Consider the following 19,277-nt stretch of genomic DNA (forward strand, 5'->3'; position numbering starts at 1 on the left):
TGAAATAATACAGTACCAATCACAACAAGGTTCCTCAAGCAGCACTGGAGTGCTGCTGTAATACATGTAAGTATCAGCAGCAGCAGTTAGGGACAATTAGCCTGTTCATCACCAAACCCATCCTTGTTTTCCTTCCCCAGTGCCAAAACCCAGATTCAGGCACTGACAGCTTCCTTCCCAGATCACACATTGTCATCACCTTGGACCTCCTGGCAATCACCTCCCCTGGGCTTCTCTCCACAGGGAAGAGCTGCCAGCCTCGTCTTGTCTTGATGGACTGACTCACCCCCATCCCCAGTTTAATCCCAACCACAGTTGCACTTTCCTTGTCTTTTCTCACAGCCAAGATACAGGGTCACTAACCTCACAGCCAGCTGTGTAAGCAGCCAGTCTTGTCAGGGACTGCTTTCCTGAGCCTCCCACCCCGATGAGCAGGGCGTGCCCGCGGTCCATCCGGATGATGCGATGGATACGGACTAAATGCTCCAGAGCGTCATCAAAAAGAACCAGATTCATTTTAATATTATACTCGTTGTAGTCATCCAAAATCTCCTTCAGAAAAAGGTGAACAGAATGTTACTAGGAGACCAATGAAACAATTAATAACACTAAGAAAATAGCCCATTCAGCAACATTATTCCTTTCCCATTCCTCAGGGAAAATGAACTATTGGAACTGCTGACTCTCTTGCTGAGCCTCAGTTTTCATCAGTGCAAACCCTAAATGGGCATCAAAGCACATAAAGTTCTGTGTGCACACAGAAGAGAACAGATTTCCTGCAGTCTGAGGCAGGCTCTTGCCTCTTCCTCAGGCACAGTTCCCAGCTGATGCACTCTACCTTAAAGAGAGCTTTTGCTATCTCATAGTCTTGGATATCTTCATAAACACGAGGTTCTGCATAATTCAGTGCTGTTCTGAAATCTCCAAAAAGAACTGGATCCCTCATGACATACTCCAAGTCATCCGTGAAATGCTCTTCAACCAAATTTTTTATATGGCCTTGTACCTTCAAGGATATGAAATTAGTCAGGCAACACAACAAAGCATTTGATTGTGAATCCAGTAATACTTAGAAAGGTGATAATGCAGATTCTTGCTCAAATATTGATTTATTTCAAGGTGATACTTATGTCACTAGAAGATCCAAAGATTACAGCCCCCTTCTGTGTTCTATGTATGATCTAAAATGATCTAACAGGTAGTTCAAGAATGGTTCAAACCAACTGGCTGTAGAACTTCAAAACAAAAAAAGGAGAAGCCTGTTAAATAAAACACCTTTACTGGTGTAAACACCATATTAATAAACTTCCTTTTCCAGCATTCATAGATGTCTCACCAGAAAGATCTCTCACAAGTTTCAAAGTCTGCATTAATATTCTGCATTATGAAAACTGAGCTGGAGATGTATCTTTGCATGTCAGAGGAGAAAGTTTTAACTGGAAAAATCTGAAGCCTTCTTGGCATACCTCTTTTCATCTAAGCAACTTCCAAAGCAAAGCAAATTGCTTCTGGGTGAGTAGACTTTACCTCAATTTCTCTCCTAAATCTCTGGGTTTAAAATTGACATTGTTCTCTTTTGTGTTTTTAGATATAATTTGAAGCATTTTCCAATTTGTGTAACAGCCAGGGCTGAATTCACTGTGTAAGAACTTGGCTTTTATCCTTTTTACTACTTGATTGTACAGTCACATTCTGGTACAATCCTTCCTGAATGAAAATACTGACTTGATTTCCTGAGCTCTCCTCTGTACTTCTCTCATACTTTGTCACCTCCACTTCTGCCAATCAATTTTCCTGGACAGGCAAGCCAAGTGGTACTTTCCATTCCTTCAGCAGATCTGCTTTCTTAGTGTGCCATCATCACGTTGTCTTAGGAAAAAATCTTCCTTGGGCTGTGTTTTAAATTAATGAGCAACACATTCCTTGACAAATCTGCCGTTGGACACCAAGACCTGAGTCCAACACTTGGTAGTGTTGCTGTTGCAAATTAATTGCTATAATAATAGTCAGTGACTACTAAAAAACTGAAAGAAATTACTCACCAATTCTTTGTCTGCTTCATTAATCAGCCTGTCATGGAAAACCCTCAGGCACTCATTTCTCCAAACTCTCACCATCTGGGTCACTGTGTGAAACCTGAAATAACATCAAAATATCAGACTGCACCAAATGAGCTGGCATGATTCCTAAGGCCATATGGTTAATAACAAGGACCAAATTCTGGACTGACCTTTTTACTCTTTATGATTTGATTCTTTTTCTAGTAAGTAATTCACTTGGATTTTTACCTCTGGTATCTTATTTAAGAGAGATTAATGCATCAGTGTTTGGCATTGAGAATAGGATCACAATTTAGGATGTTCTATTTCTCATTGTGGTTTAACAAAAAGTGACCAAATGTGACTGGTTCCCTGTACCAAATTACCTCAATTTCACTCAGATTCACCAAAAATAAAAAAATAGGTGCAGGACCACTAATGACAATTTTTCTACTCTTACCTTTCTGAATCTGTAAGAACAAGTCCATTATAGACCCTGGAAAGATCCCGCAGGTTAAAAATGTAGTGGAATTTGGAAGGAGTAGGGGGCAGGTCAGTAACAATCATTTTATAAAGTTCCAAAGTACACAGAGTAATCTTGTCAGAGATGGCTGATATGGACTCATTAAAGGTCTGAAACATGAGAAAGAAGAGGTGTTCTCATGAGACTTTCCAGAGAGAACTCAATGCTATTAAACATAATCTGCTTCCCAGCTTTTAAACCTGTTTGGTTCAAAAATTCTCTGTAGTATGAAAATTATTAAATGTTTAGGGCAGGCTCCATCTTCACTCTGGAACTTTCTGAGTGCTCAAGATAACATCTAACTCAGTGACTGGAATTTCTACAAGATTTCTGTAGCAGAAAAATTAAACTGCTCTTTTCTTATCTAATGTTGCAGGTACCTTGCCAGTAATGCAGTGTATTGCATTTTTCACATTCATTCAGGAGTTTTCTGATCTTCATGTATTTGCTTAAAGGAACTGTAATTAAATAATTCACATATTTCAACCCATGAAAAGCCCCAGGTTTATAAATTATCTGCTGGCTTGAATGTTTACATATTACACAAGAACTTATCTAAACAATGTAAAACCCACTGAGATACAGAAAAGAAAGGTTTGTGTGAGGTTATGTCTGTTTAAAAACAATACACCTGTTGAGCAATCCTTTAAAAACAGTGAAATTACCGCAGTGTGGCCTTTCAGGATGGAGAAGTAGATCAAATTCAGTGATTGCTCAGAAGGAAAAGGGATGTTAAAAACACTGAAGAGCGAGATGAATCGAGGGTCAACTTCATTCCGACCTCCTCCAGCTTTGCCCATGGCAGCAACAAAACCCAGGTCTCGAAGAAATTTAATGTTCATCTCCTTACCACGATCGTACATGAAACCTTTCTCTAGCAGCAGCTTCAGCAGGGCAATGGGTTGCTGTGTGCCATACTCATCAACCTGCAGGATGCACAAGAGTCAGGATACATCAAAGCACAGTGCATCAGCTCACCAATTACTGCTTTAAATGTGGGAATATTGGATTCCATACTCAGGAGAACATTACAGGGACTAAGGGACACTTGTAATGCTCTGGCACTGATTGTGGACACTCATCCCAATGTCTCCTATGGGAAAAGTGCCTCTTCTCTGAGATAAACTAAATGCACACTGGATTTGTGCACACAGGGACCATATCTGTGCCAAATGCTTCTATATTACCTTGCAAAACTATTGACAGCTTACCTTTGGCATATTCATATCATCCATGAACACAAGGAGACGTTTCCCCATGGGAGGGCCAAAAGTGTCTTTAGTTCGTTTTTCTACATTTGTCTCCAGGTTTCTCTGAATGTCCATGGATGTTGTACGAGAAGAGAAATTAATTACCAGCACCAGCTGCAAACAGGAGGAGATGTTAAGAATGGATTCTTGTTCTTTTTTTAATAGAGTATTCTAAACTATTTTTTATATTAGCTGTCAGACATACAGGAAATGCTGCTCAGGTCCATTATTCACTTGAACTACAGAAGAAAAGTAAGCCCATCCTTAGCACTTTGATAATATATTTTTACTTTCTATAATTGAGTCTGTACAAGGTAAAAGAGGACAAAACATCTTTGATCTTGAAGGATTTTAAAAACAGTCACACACTTTGGGTCTGGAGTTTGTAGCCACGTTACCCAAGTCAATATTGCAACCCACAGACTCAGGTTTCACAAGGCAAATGTAACACAAGGGTAAAGAATGAAAATGCAGATTTATAAACAGGGCAAAATGCCTCAAACATACATTATAGTCTTTGTCCAGATTGTTTAGGAAGTTCTGTGTAGTTGCTGTCTTAGATGTACCCGATTCACCTACAAGAACAACCGGGCGTTTGGCTTTTACCATCTGCTCCAGCAACCAAGCAGTGCGTGTGGTATCCACCGTGGGCACTGAAAAAGAGCAGGAACACAATCACTGGCTAAATGAAAATGCACTGCAGCTGTGGGATTTCTATTTCTAGAAGAGTGCTGGAACACACTCTCAAGGTATTAACATGCAGTTACACAAAGGCATAATCTGAATTATCAATTTACTAACAACACTGAGAGAAAATTTTAATTGCTTAACAGTCTCATTTCAGTCTTTGTCACTGGGATTTTTTCTTCTATATATGCATACTAAAAAAGAAGTTATCTTTCATATGGGAGGGTCATAGTTTGGTTAAGCTCCATTTAATCTCTATTTCAAGGATATAATCAGGATTTATTTGGATCATAAGCATTTTCCCAGAACTCCACAGAGATGAATTTTTTTCTATGTGAATTGCCTGCATTTAGAGCAACTTCAGAGATCATCAATTTATCTTTCATGTCAGTGAAGTTAACCTGTGCTTGCTGGAGTATAACTGTAAATTAATGTGCCTAAGTTTGTCTTTAACTATAAAAAGCACCATTAGGCAATGCTTGAAGTAACAACCAATAACAGCCCTAAAAATTACATTTTTATCTACTGAATATCTGAACCACAAGCTGTTTTCCTAGAATTTCTGGTAAACTGTGAATCTTCCGCTATTTCAGCTTTTAAAGGGCATTATTAGCTCCTAAATAAGCCTTATTAACTGAAATGTGCTTTCATCCTTTCCTCCCTTTTTTATTACACAATGCTGTAAACATCAATAACTGCTAAACTACTATGAAAAGAACTTTAGAGAAACTGATTTGTGCCATCACAAGGAACTGAACTTGAGTAGACGACCTCCAGTATAGAAAAAGGATGTCTCATGTTAAGTGCCAGGCACTCAGTGGTGGCACATTATGAATTAAAAGCACATCATCACTGTATTTTATCTTCTACTCACCTAGAATGTCAAGAAATTTCATTTCAGGATCATGAATATATTCAGGAACAAGTTGCATCCAAGGTACCCACTTTTTTTGAGATGCATCAAAATGGAAGTCATACAAAGTTGGCAGCTGACCTGCAAACCATTAAGCAACTGCAAGTTTTTTAGGACACTGAAATATTTCTTAAGAAAACAATCTGACTGAGATGAAAATGAAGAGTAAGATTACAGACCAAGTTGGGCAACATTTTGTTCTATTTACGAGTCTTTTAACCCACTAAGGCATCAACCAAAATTCCTCTACTCTAGAACCTTCATGAAAGCTATCACTTTTCTATTACAATGAATGGGATTCAGATTAAATTATGACAAGATCCTACCTGGCAGTTCCCCTGGCTTAGCCAGGATGTTGTCACCCTGAACAATAGTCATGCAGGCAATGCGTTTAATGTTTTCATCAAATTTAATTCTCCCAGCATCAAGAAGAGAAGCACCTAAGGAGCAATACAAAGCTTCCAAGAAAAAACACTCCAGAACATCAGGACTTTCAGGCTGTACCAGTAGGACATCCAGCATCACAGTCAGTTGCACAATCTGTTGGAAAAAGGATAAATCTGTAAACAAAATTGCCATTTTAATATGTTTGCTGGTTAATATGATTGCTGTTCTTTTGTTCTTACAGGTGGATCTACTGCTATGTGTATTAAGTTCAGTAGGAGATCACTGTTAGGTGCTGATTGGTTTGATGTCTCTGTACTCATCAGTAGCAAACTGATATTTAGCACAGACTCTCCTCCTGTGCTTTCTTTGGGAAGGTTTTGCTTTCTCCATCATTCTTTTTCTTTTGAGTTAAACCTGTTCAATCTTTATTCTCTGTTTCTTACCATATTTAAATCTGTTTGAGGAACAATGGTCTTCAGCTTCCGTTCCTGTTTGCCATCCACAATTCCCTCCACAATCATATCAATAAGGTAGGGCACATACTTTTGAAAGAGACGATCCAATTCCACTCTCTCTTTCTAAGGAACACAAAAAAAGACAATAATTCAGCTGGAAAGAAAAATTTTGACAGCAGAACTTCCCATCAGTGCCTGGCTGACCAGATATGATTGCTCTTAAAGGAATCAATTCCACCAAAGACTGTCTACAATTCAGTGTTAAATACAAATACTCTCTGAAAAAGTGCAATAATTCCCACCTCATTTTCTCTTCCTTTGACCCACTTCTGCCAGAAGGGCTCATATCTCAGATTTTTAGGATCTACAAAGACCATTCCGCAGCGGGATACTGTGGCAGGAGATGCATACTGTAAGTCCCCAACCTATGAAATAACCACACAAGATAATGATACACAGTAACTGCTTTTTAGGGTTTGAAGCCCCATCTGTATCTAAACCTTCCTGTGTGTTAAATAGTACCATCATTTCTTACCTCAAACAACAAAGCACAATGTGCCTGAAGCCTAATCCGCTCCCCGTTTGCCAGGGTCAATAACTTGTTGTCATCCATGACAGAATTCATGTTTTCAACCCAGAGAGCATCCACATCGCCATCAAAGAGAATGTACCTGTGTACAAGAGCCATGGGGTACTGACTGATCTCTGATTTTGCTAACATATTTTTGCATTCAGAAGTGTTGTCAATGGTGTCATTGTCAATCCAGGTATTTTGAACTCTACCCTTCATTTTTTATAATTGCATAGTTTCACTGAGACTAGAAACTCACAGGAGACAGAAAGATGCCTAGACACTCTCTATTTATTTAGCATTTGTTTTTTTAAATCAGTGCCATATCAATTTTTTTTCAATTTTCAATTGATGCAAACCCCAGGATCTCAAAACCACCACAGTGATTTCTAGCTGCCTACCTTCGCTCTTTCCTCTCAGTGGGTCTGTTGATATCCCGGAAAATGTTTGACAGGACTCCATCTGTCCAGTCCCGTGTGACAGGATCAAGGATCCCATACAGCTCAATCACACTCATAGCTTTAGGGTTCAGTGTGTAAAGCTTTGTCAATAAACCCAGCCTAAAGATACAGCAAGAAAAGCAATAGTAAAATGTCACACTATCATCTCATGTTAATCCAAGCAAATACTCTGAGCAGCTGTTGACCCTGTCATGACTGGACTAAGTAATACAGACTGTGCCATTTTACAGCCTGGTTCACATTCTACACTCACTTGTTTTGGGCCTGGCACAAGGTTTTAATAACAACTGTCTTGCCACCTCCAGTAGGTCCAACCACCATTGTAGTGTGACGAGTTAACATTGTCTCATACATCTGAACTACTTTATCCACCTGAAAAATAAACATGGATTCAGTAGACTACTGCCATGACTCTTCGGACAGGGTTAGCAGCTGGTCTATATCAGCTAAGTTTTCCTGGAGCCACTCCAGGGTGCAACAATGCACCTGCAGCCTCATGTTTACAACAGAACCTCAAGCAATTCACATTTTTTATACCTGGACTGGTAGAACAATGTAACCCCGTTCTTCCAGCACTTGTTCCACAGCATCGTTAAAGTCAGGGTAGCGGACTCGAGGGCAATCCAGGCCAGGAAACAGGTCAGAGATTAGGCCAAGGAAGAGAGGCACATCTTCAAACACAAATTTAGGAAGATTCATATCTCTCAGAGCTCTCATTAGAACAACGTCCTAGACAAATCATAGCAAAATCAATCTTTACCAAATAGTTGACTAAGCAGCTGAAATGAGGTACTTTGGAACTTTAAATCGTTAAAAACTATAGCTTGATTATTTCAGTACAGCTTTTGGAATGTTTTTTGTCATCAGTTCTTAGTGGAAACAACAGAGGTGGCTTTACACAGATAAAGCATATCAATAGCTAAGAATAGTACACTGCCTTTTTCTACCATGTTAATCAAATGCCAAATGGCTGCAGCGGCCCACACCCCAGTTTTCCTGAGCTGGAGCACTCACTGTTCACAGTTTTTGCTAGTCATCCAGAGATATTCATCTGGCTATCTGCATCCTGGACTTAACAAGCAGTAAAATATCTCATTTTCCATAGATTTCCCTACCTGACTGGAGTTCTAATGGCAGAGAGCACAATGAAACTCAATAAAAACAAAGTGAAATAACAAGACAAATAACACCAATGTTCCTATTTCCAAAGCAGACAAACTACATCAGATGGAGAAACATATCCCCTTTCTAATGAAAAGGATGATATGCCCAGGGAAACTAAGCAGCAAATCTACCTCACTGAGCTCTGCTGATCCTCTTTTCAATTCTCCAGCCATTACCAACACTGACTTCAGGGCCCGCAGTCCAAAATCATAGTGGTGTTGTTTAGAAAGCTGTTCCCTTGCCAGCTTGTACAGCACTGTCATCTTTTTGGCAAGAACCTGTTGGAGATTTAATTTAAATAATCACAAATGTGGCCACTGCTACTGGCCATGCAAACATGGGTACATGGTATGGGTAACAATAGAATTTTCTCACCTTTGCTGTAAGGAACCCTTCAGAAAACAGCATTATTTCACAGATCTGCTGAAGATCTGGTACAATAACAACCACAGGCCTGAAGAGAGCTTTTACAGACTCGGGGAGCTCAGTGCGGCCAGCGTAACCAGGATTCATTGTAATAAAAATGCCAATACGGCTATCGAGGGAAATCTCCTGCCCTTCAAACTGAAGGCATAACAAAACATTAGAACAATGTCAACTAGGAACTAAAAAAAAAAAATTTAAAAATACTATTTGCTCAAAGAGAAAAACAGTAATACTGGGGCACCCACTTAGGACAAACTACTAAAATATTTAGCTTTAGACAGTTGTCCTGATACAAACAGTGGGATGAATGTACCTTCTTTAAGATACTCCACAAGCATCCAATTTTCTGTCTGAGGTTTTTGAATTCCAATCCCATCAGTAAATAAACCCTCAGGAAATAAAGCCTCACAATCCACATCAAGTTAAATTACTGCTGTTCCTCATTACTACTAGACTATTACCCCATTTACTTGCTATTATCCTATTGAGATCACTTTTATCTCTCTTCACAAAGGAAGAACCTAGCAAAGGATTAGGCAATCAGCAAGGATTTAACATCTTTCAAACCAAAAGTACATACTCAGGAGTTTGCAATGTTCAGCACAAATGAATTACAGAAGCAGCAGCCCTTTGATCTAAGGATGGGGTCTAACCCTGTATCTCAGCCTGAAAACCAAGATCAGCCTTCACAATTACTCTTCTTTTTTAATGTTTACCAGAAATCTTTTCCACCCATTCATTAAAGCGTTTCGGATCGTCTGAATCTGGGAAGAAATGACTGAAAGCACAGAAGCGTCGATGCGGTTGAATTCATCAAAGCATCCCCACGCACCACACTGGGCAAGGCCTGAGAAAATTTTACCCATTGCCTGAAAGGAACAACAAGAAAATCTTCTCAGCAGTGATTATATAAAACATTCTGCATCAAAAAACTTTGGAACATGCTAAAATTCTCAATAGTGGATAAACCTCTGGATATTTATCAGTAATAAGATCTTGCAATAGTTACTTGCCAAGTGCAGATTGCCTATCACAAACTTAAACACATACCATACAGCCATTGCTCCCCTGCATGAAAGGGTCTGAAATTCCTTCAGGAATTTATTCAAAATCAACATTTTTTACTCAATTTAATTATCAAACAGTATGATATCTCTAAGGGATGATACTTATGTAGAAGTTCAGAGCATGTCCTTATCCTGGGCACTGATAAAGAGCAGAAATTGGCATTTTATCAGAGAACACAGATCTTTAAGTCTTACTTTGAAGTCCATGCCTTCTCCACAGTTTGTCACCACGCACAGCAAGCCCAGTGCTTTGGCCAGGTCCTTGGTTGTTTCTGTCTTCCCTGTGCCTGCTGGCCCTGCTGGTGCTCCTCCCAAAAACATTGACAGAGCCTTGGAAGACAAACCAAAAAGCAAAGCAAAGCTTGGATTACATTTATGTTAGGTTGGTAACAAAACCACAAACAAACCCCTAGGTACAAAAAGGTGAATGCCTTCTATATTGTCTTTGGGGCAATGAGGTGAGAAGGATATCACTGATCTCAAACATCTTAGCGCTCACACTGGGAGACAGCAGGAAGGGGCAATAAAACAAGGATGTGACAAAGAGCTTGTTAGCAAAACGTCCTGGGAGGTGCACCTGTGTGAGGGTGAGGTAGATGCGGTCCGTGAGCGGGGTGATGACGAGCCGCCCGTTCAGCCCCATGTACTCGTAGCCGTAGGAGAAGGTGCCGGTGCACTGCCGCACCATCAGCTCGTCCGGCTCGCGCTCCCAGTAAAACCGCAGCTGGCTCTCCCACTCGAACTCCTGAGCCTGCAGGATGCTGCACGACAGAGCTCACGTGAGCCACAAGGATGACAGCACAGCTTCCAGATCTGCTGTTTGCCCAGGAGCTGGGGGCGCTGTTTACCTGTCTCTGACGAATACGTCGATGATGTCTCTGGCGTGCACGTCGATGATGAGAACAGTGTTGTATTTTTTCCTGTCATTTTTGCTCAAGGGCATTGTAATGCGGGTTACCAGGTCGTCGATTTGTTTGTGCATTTTTTTAGCATAAAATTTCATTGCCTGCTTTTCTCCCTTTTTCACTTTCCGAAAGACATCCTCTACCTCCCAAGTCCACCACACCTGATTAGCAGCAAGCACCATCATGCCTTGGAAGAGTAACATCCAATCAACTCTACAGAAGACACATACAGTGAGGGAGGCTCAGTTACTGTTTATTTTAAGTAACTGATCATGAAAAAACAACTAACACAACAACAAAAAATTATTTCCTCCTGGTTCCTTCAACAGCTACAACATAAACCAGACTTTTCAGAGAGATACAGAATTCTATCAAAGTATGCTGGGGGATTTCAAAAGCCTAGAAATATTCTAATAGAAAAGCTGCTTGTTCCAGGTATAAAATTGTCATGTGGTATTAACTGTGAGAAAAACTTACTGAACACATAACACCAAAAATAAAACTCAAGATTTAGGAAAATAGATATGAGAGATTATGCATTCTTCATGGTTGGTTAGAATAGTGCGTGTGAATGTATTCATATCCCTCCACACAGAGAAGTGCAGACTAAATTGTGTAGGAATTATGAAATTATGCCTTAACTTTTCTATATCACTAACATATCAGGTTATTTGTGTTGTCCTTGACACTGATTGTTTCACCTGCTTCTGTCTTCACAATATCGAAAAATGGCTTCCTTGGTGAGGCGTCTGTTGGTGCGTCTCATTTCCTCCAGCACTACTGTCATCCAGTTCTCCACTCTGCCCACAGCAGGGACATTCTGTCTGAACTCCATCACCTCCCCCTCAGCTGAGATCATGGCTGTGGCAATCTTCTCATCATTGTCACCATCGTGGAACCTCAGCGAGGCTACATTATCAAACATCTGAAATGCACCAACAGGGAAATTCACTGGCATTTTAGAAACAAAGCCTCCAAGATGTGTGTGCAGTCCCAGCTCTCCTCCAGAAAAATGGACCTGACTCCTAAGTACTCAAATACAAATGCTGACATATAGCCCAGCAGCAGAACTGCAGAATATCAAGCAAATAATCAGGCCCAAATTACACTGAATTTTTTTTCCCTAGAAAATAAGAGTTAGGAGGAGCTACAATCTGTGAGAAAGTTCTTTAATCATAGATCATTCTGGTGTATCTTGAATGTTCCTCTACCATAACTGCTACCAACCAGAGTGAGAGGCAGCAGAGACTGTGCATCAGATTTGATCTAGTTATTCAGAAGCTTCTTCAAGATGCTGCCAGGATTCTCTTTGTATGCAGAAAATATTCACACATCTTTATAAGTATGTACAGTACAGTCTGTTAAAGGTTTTAAAGCACCTAAAAGCACAAGGCACTGTGGAAAGTCAGACATTGTACCTTTATCATGTGTTCCTGGACACAGAGTGCACTGCTGCTGCCAAGGATACTGAGCAACTCATCATCAGATATAAAGAAAAATCTCGGGAAAGCATTTCTCTTGGAATCCAAATAATCATTCAAGCTTTTCTGGCATTTCTCCAGCACATCATTTATATGATGGAGGTCTGATAGACGATTTGGGACTTCACAGCAATTCTTTATTGTTGGGTCTTTTACAGTTTCTTCCATTATCTGTACAGGGAGAAGAGGAAAATGTTGAGCAGTAATAGGTTATATTAAATTATATTTAATTCATGACAAAGCATGCAGACAGCACAAGCAGTACAGGTCCTTATAGAAGTAAATGAAAGGTTTTTAAATGGTTTTGAAATGATTTTGTGGTGCTGCAGTGCTGTATCACAACATGAAAGGAGTGTGTTTATGGAGTAAAAGCAAGTGTAAGCCAGACAAGCCTGTATCCCCAGTCAGGCCAGCTTAAGCACATACCTGACTTTGCTCCTGCACACAATGATACTTCTAGGAGTGATCAAACATCATATTTCAAAATCACAGTACTCCCTCAATTTTGCACATGGGAAACAGAAAAGTAAGCCATATTCATACCAGGAACATGTGTTCAGTATGGGAACAGTGGCATGAAGCAGGAAAGCTTTTTTAGTATGTACATAGGTCCTCAATTAACAGCAACACATCTAAGCTTCTTATCAAGGTAAAAGTAAAAAGTTGTAAACAATGAAAGGAAAAGGAGATTCTGCCTACCCCATGCTGCCAGCCAAGGATCTCACCTCTGCCCATCTTAGCTAAATCAGGAGAACTCTTCAGGTTATGACAGATGTGAAGTAAAACACAAAATTCCCCAATCTCATATTCATCAAATTATAGCACATCATTCTCAGCATTACACATGTCACAGAACACTATAAGTAACTACGGAACTGGAAGCAAAATGCACTAAATAGTTACACTGATCACAAGTCAGTCACTTGCCTGTTTAAACATTTGGTCTACACGATCAAATATTTTGACTTCCTCTGGAAGCTGTGATCTGATATCTGCACTAACAAAAATGCTCTCCAGGTACATCCATTTTCTCTGAACTGATATCCAGATCTAGGAATCAAATGTTACCATCAGAGGAGGCAGAAATACAATAGAAAATTTGAATTATAAATAATAAACATTAATTATTTAGTTCAGCACTTTCCTCCTACCTCGCTTACTTCACTAATCAATGACAGAGTTTTTTCCCATTTTTGAGCAGCTGGAAGAAAAGGACCCACAAATCGACTGCTCAAAACACTCTGAAGATTGACATTGTTGTCATCAAGAGTCTCTAAAATTTCCTCTATATTTCCCAGAATAAAGCCTCGTGTCTCAGTGCCTTTGGTGTACACTTCTACAGGGAATTTCATATTTTCCCACGTTTCTATTATTTCCTTCATTGCCTGCATGTGAATAAAAAGATGCATATTTCAGCCTTCAAAAACTGGAGAACTATAATCTTAGCAAAAAAAAAAATTAAACAGCTAATCCAGCAAAATTTTTGCAAAGATTTTCTAACTCTGGTTTATAAAGAAGGGTCTATTTCAAAGCATGACAGCAAGAGAATGCATCCTTCTTCAGATCCATTTTCACAGGACAAACTTTCTTACTGCAATCACACAAATCCAATATGCTGCTGCCAAACCCAGTTCTGCAAGGATCCTGTGCCAGGAGGAGCTCATTAACAGAGCTATAGTTCTTAGCTCATGCAGCTCATGGCAGCTCCCTGAAGATGGCCAAACTTGCAGTCATGCCAATTCAAAAATCTTAAATAAAACTGATTGTTGTCATCCTTGTCTTTTTAGTTTTACTATGATTCTGTAAGTCAATACATTACCTTCTCAATGCTAAGTTCTTTAACAGCAGTTCCAACTATATCACTGATAACATCAGCATGTCTGTGCAGTTCCATGGCAAACATATTTTCCAAAGTGAATGTTTCTGTTTTCATTTCAAACCTTGTTCCTGTTTTCTCCATGAGGTCTTCCCAATGCCTGTTTTAAATTTACACATCAGTTTAACACCATGATACGACAAAAACTAAAACCAAGTGTAACATATAATAATGAACTCATCTTTAGCATTCTGCTGTTTAAACAAGAACTAGTTGGAACACATGAGGTATCCCAGTCATTGAAGCACCTTTTATGCTATTACACAAGTTCATTAGGCAGAAATAAAGTTCCAAGCTCTAGGACACAGCATGATCCTGGTAACAGAAACTGAAAGTTCCAACAAAACTCATCAAATACTTCTACATATAGTGATATAAATAAATCAAAACAAACCTTTCTCTTAAAGCTTCATTTTTCAAATCAAGCAACAAAGGAATGGAGTTTAGAAATGCCTTCAGTTTTTTTTCCAGTTGGACAGCTATTGGCAGACCACGCAGCTGTCTGGGCAGCTTCCGAATGACTTTCAGAAATCCTTCGGTGCCGTCCAGAAGAACCTTGACATTGAGATTTATCCAGAGTGTCCGAGACCATTCCTCTTTAGCTGCCTGGAAACAAGGACATTAAGAAGGGGAAAAAAATCATATTCATTTTAGTTTTGATCCCCAAAATGTAATTGCATTAACATTTTACAAATGTAAAATTTTTATGTTTGTAAAACAAGTAAGTTGATGTCCAAGACAGATTCATAGCCAAACACAACCAGTTGTACAAGAAATAGTTAAAAAGGAGTATGGAGAACAGGACCATACTTTAGAGGGCATTTAAATTTTGGAAAAGTAAATCTTCTTAAAAAAATAATTAAAGCCTGATATACCCACAGTCACTGAACCAATCAGAAACCATGTGCAGTAAAATGCCATCCAACAATTATCAAAGGCTGGGAGAAATCTGTTCCCATCTGGTGAGAGGACGTGTTTGGTGCCCCATGGAGACACTGACAGTGCTGCACTAATATTATTAAAATAATTTCAGAGGGCAGAGCTTATTTCATACAGAGACTTCAGAGTTGACAGTAACCAGGGGGCAATGCAGCCTCTTCTGTGCCCCACCTTTGCTGTGTGTCTGTGCATGAACACCTGTGTCCCTGCAGACTCAGTGTGACACTCACTTTTTGTTTTGCATAAATGTCATAGATCTGCTTCAGAGCTTTTGCATCTTCCTGTGCTTTTATTAAGTTTGGGTACACTGTTGTTGGCAAGCCCAAAAGTTTCTCAGCACTGCCCAGTTCCTTCTGCCTTTTTTCCAGTTTCTCTAATTCTTTTTCAAATATAGCCATGAGTTCTAGACCTGGGAAAGGAGAGGAATTTTTCCAGATAAATTATCACAGGGTTTATGGGAAATAAATAAGACAGAATTTGCACAGTCTCTAGATGTCTCAGTACTAAAAATGTTCACATTCCTGGTTGATGAGTTTTTATGTTAATCAGGAAAGCATAACTTTCTGTTTTTACATAAAATTTGAATTGTCCAAAAATTAGTATTTTCAAAACATCACTTCACACACATTAATCCATTTACCTTTATCAAGATCATCCCCAACAACACCAGGCCCCTCAGTCAAGAGTTTCTGGAAAAAATCTTCTGTCTCTTTGCTATAGTCCTCAATTTGTTGCTGTGCCACCTAAAAAGAACAGCCTTTAAATGGTTCCAGTTCCAATAAACAGTTTCCATTTCCAATTGTTTTCAACACTAGTTACAAATATTACCTTTGTGAACGCTTCTTTTACACCTCCTTTACAATCTAGGCTGCGACTGACTTCTGCTGCTTCCATAAGGACAGTCTCCCACGCTTCCCTAAGATTGTCAGACTTGAATTGCTCTTCTTTGGGTACCTAAAACAAAACAAGCAGCACCTCTTACAAGACATAGGTAGACAGAGACTTTCACAAGAAAGTGAGGAATATGTGCTCACCTTATACATTTGCAAAAGCACAAAATCAATACTGAAGGGACCTTAATCAGATTTAAACACAAGCCATATGTCCATTTTAAAGTGGACTACTGATTTGAGAAGGGAGTCTGGACTACAGAGTCTCCAGACATCCCTTCAAACCTCAACAACACTGTAATTCTGTAACACATCTTAAAAGGAAAACATTTCTTCATTCACACAGGAGGCATTTGTGCCCTTAGCTGAGATCTGAATGTTTTGATGAGACATGCACTCACTGGAATATTGTACAGTTCAAGAGTTCTGTATCTCTCGCCGATGTCCAAGTATCTCAGTTCCACCTCAAGGGAAATGCTTCTGACCATCCCAAATGCACTCAGGACAACTCTGAGATCATCCAGGGTTTCAGGAGGTCTGTTCACATTCTCTGATAACCTCTGTAAATAGTAAAGATCATTTCTAGAATCAACACTGACAAAGAAATTGCAAGAATTACAATAATTAGTCAAAAACAAAACACAAGCAGATAACATGCCAGATTCATTTTTAGTGCATGTGATAAAGATAACAAAGAAACCAAGCTGGAAACACCTACCTGAATCTCATCTTGAAGGCTGAACATCTCCTCTCTTGCTAAGTCATTAAGCAATTTCCCAAGTGACATCATCCAGCTTTTAGCATTCTCCTGCACTGCTAAGGCTAAAGGAGCCAGCTGAAGCCTGATAAATTGTTCATCTTTAATCAGGGGCTGTTGAGTCACTTCCTGAATTACCTTCGCATAGAATTGCAAGTGCTCATCAAAGACAACACAGGCAGGCTTTTCTGCAGCTAAACGCTCCAGGACTGCATCTTTGTCAGATTTCCACAGCAGGTCATACTTCTTCCATTGGTTCAAAAACTTGCTGAGAGAAGCCAGGAGTTTGTGGATGTTCTGAGTGATGAGATCAGCCTGTTCAATTATCAGAGGGCTCTGGGAGACATCACTGTAAAAGTTAAAAGTGACAACTTCATCTGCCTTGACGTGCTGAGCAGGGCATTCAATACACGTACCGTGCATCCACCGTATGAAGTGCTGCAGATTTAAAAACAGGGTCAGAAAACAGCAACCTTGCTGAGTGATTTTAGTTAAATCATTCATAGAATCATTTAGGGTGAAAAGCCCTCTAAGATCATTGAGACCAAGCAGTCCAGGACTGTCAAGTCACCCATTAAACCGTACACACCCTCCAGGAATGGTGACTCCAGCACTTCCCTGGGCAGCCTGCTCCAATGCTTTCTCCCCTTCCAGTGAAGGAATTCTCCATTATTTAGCACACAGTGTAGGAAGTGGTATCAATGATTTCTCAAAATCAATTGTTTTTCTGACAGCAAAAAAAAGAGATCACACTTTCCTATCAATTTGAGAAGAGTTACTTTCATCCTAACAAAACTTTTCCATGCATTACTCAATCTGCTTCTAAAATCAAAAGCAACATCTGCAGTGCAATCTGAAAAATACTTTGGTGCTGATCTGTACTGGAGCAAAAATCGTATGGATTTTTTTCCCTTGATCGCCAATTTGTAAAATAAAGACAGTCTGCAAAATTAGAACAATGTAGTGGATATTTTGATTTCAAGATAAAGCAATATGAATCTCCCCTTTGACATGTATGGTTACCCAAGCATACAATAAGATTAGTTCATTATAATCACAAGCAAACTCTGGAAACAAAAAGAAATCCTTATCAAGAATCACCTTAGTGACCTCAACACAGTCTTGGATACATTGTGCAGTCATTTTTTCAATCTCACAGGCATTAGGTTGCAGGGTTATCTCAGGAACAGATAAAACAGCTTCTACTTGTAACAGTGGCACATTTGCAAGAACAGTTGCATTAAAAACTTGTAAATTCCTGAGAAACGAAAAAAAACAGTGTCAAAGATAGAAATAATCAGGTGCTGCCCCTGGGAAAATGCCCAAGAGAGGCTGCAATTTTCAAGTGTGTGCTTAGATCTGTAACCTGAGTTATCACTGATACCAGCTGGAAACACTGATGTGTCTGGGAGAAAAACTGTCCTGCTAAAATGATTTAATGCAATAGCATGACTTGCTAAAAGAAACTGTTGGAAGGAATGAATGGAGATGTTTTGGTGCAAAAGGATCCTGAAACTGTGGTCAACTTCACTGCAAAGCCCAGACAAGAAATGACAGCAAGGTCATCTGAGCATGGATCAGAATACAGAACAGGGATCTTGGGAAGAAGAGATGGTTGGGAAGCTCAGGTAGGAATTACAATAGAGTTACAGTAAGTATTGCAGTAATACCTTGCTTGTAAGAGAAACCTTCTAATATCTTGCTCCAGCATTGGCCTCAGCCACTGCAGAACAAGTAAAACTTTATTCCTGGACTCATGTCCCATGCAGTACAGGGAGGCATCTGGCACCCAGACACCAAGTTCTCAAAATCATGTTCTTTAGGAGAACAAAGGACCTTGATTTTAGAGATAAACAAGGGAAGTGCAACAACACACATTGCAGAAAATGTGCCTTATTTCTGTCTTCTGCCAACAACATGCCAGTATCCGTTTCCTCAGAAGTTTTGTTTCCTCTGTACCTTTTTATCAGCTCTCCATTCTTCACAGAAAAGAAAATCAGTAGAAACACAAATCTTCCACAAACTGTAAGTCACTGATGGGTTCAAACAGAATGTCAGTACACACACTCATCAACAGATCCAGGAGAACCTGAAGATGACTGGAAACCCATTAAACAAACAACTGACTTACTTCACAATTAACTGTGTCAACACCTGATAAATCCTGTTTTCCCAATATGCATAATAGGAAGCTAATTTTGGAGATTTGCCACTGTTTGTATTGGCAACTCGTCTTTCCACTTCTATTAGCAACTGTGGAATTGCAGAATACTTTCTAACCAGCTGTTCCACAACTTTGGCTTGTTCGCACTTAACATAGTCAAAAAATTCTTTTGCTCCTGTAACAGATACAAAAAATAGCATTATTAACTGCAAAATATCTACATTTTATATACTAAAATAATTACCTTAGTTTTATTTGTGAACACAAAATTGATCTTATATAATGATAAAACATCTTCACTTACTAATGATAAGAGGTATCT

General features: G+C 39.4%; 1 protein-coding gene across 1 annotated transcript in view; it reads right to left on the reverse strand.

Moving 5' to 3' along the window:
- Window positions 1-19,277, reverse strand: part of DNAH10 (dynein axonemal heavy chain 10) — a 49,515-nt gene that overhangs the window by 20,914 nt on the left and 9,324 nt on the right. Inside the window, 34 exon segments of the mRNA XM_033075852.2 lie at window positions 364-552; window positions 839-1,006; window positions 2,043-2,136; window positions 2,500-2,672; window positions 3,228-3,488; window positions 3,774-3,926; window positions 4,320-4,465; window positions 5,374-5,493; window positions 5,739-5,952; window positions 6,243-6,377; window positions 6,557-6,679; window positions 6,790-6,925; window positions 7,227-7,385; window positions 7,540-7,658; window positions 7,824-8,015; window positions 8,582-8,728; window positions 8,826-9,014; window positions 9,593-9,745; window positions 10,139-10,273; window positions 10,521-10,704; window positions 10,792-11,061; window positions 11,550-11,773; window positions 12,267-12,500; window positions 13,257-13,379; window positions 13,481-13,714; window positions 14,149-14,305; window positions 14,600-14,811; window positions 15,375-15,553; window positions 15,785-15,887; window positions 15,973-16,098; window positions 16,436-16,594; window positions 16,753-17,229; window positions 17,893-18,049; window positions 18,923-19,130. Of these exon segments, the coding sequence (XP_032931743.1) occupies window positions 364-552; window positions 839-1,006; window positions 2,043-2,136; window positions 2,500-2,672; window positions 3,228-3,488; window positions 3,774-3,926; window positions 4,320-4,465; window positions 5,374-5,493; window positions 5,739-5,952; window positions 6,243-6,377; window positions 6,557-6,679; window positions 6,790-6,925; window positions 7,227-7,385; window positions 7,540-7,658; window positions 7,824-8,015; window positions 8,582-8,728; window positions 8,826-9,014; window positions 9,593-9,745; window positions 10,139-10,273; window positions 10,521-10,704; window positions 10,792-11,061; window positions 11,550-11,773; window positions 12,267-12,500; window positions 13,257-13,379; window positions 13,481-13,714; window positions 14,149-14,305; window positions 14,600-14,811; window positions 15,375-15,553; window positions 15,785-15,887; window positions 15,973-16,098; window positions 16,436-16,594; window positions 16,753-17,229; window positions 17,893-18,049; window positions 18,923-19,130 (6,053 nt within the window).

Source organism: Catharus ustulatus, chromosome 18 (genome assembly GCF_009819885.2).
Source record: "Catharus ustulatus isolate bCatUst1 chromosome 18, bCatUst1.pri.v2, whole genome shotgun sequence".
In the NCBI taxonomy this organism is placed as follows: domain Eukaryota; kingdom Metazoa; phylum Chordata; class Aves; order Passeriformes; family Turdidae; genus Catharus; species Catharus ustulatus.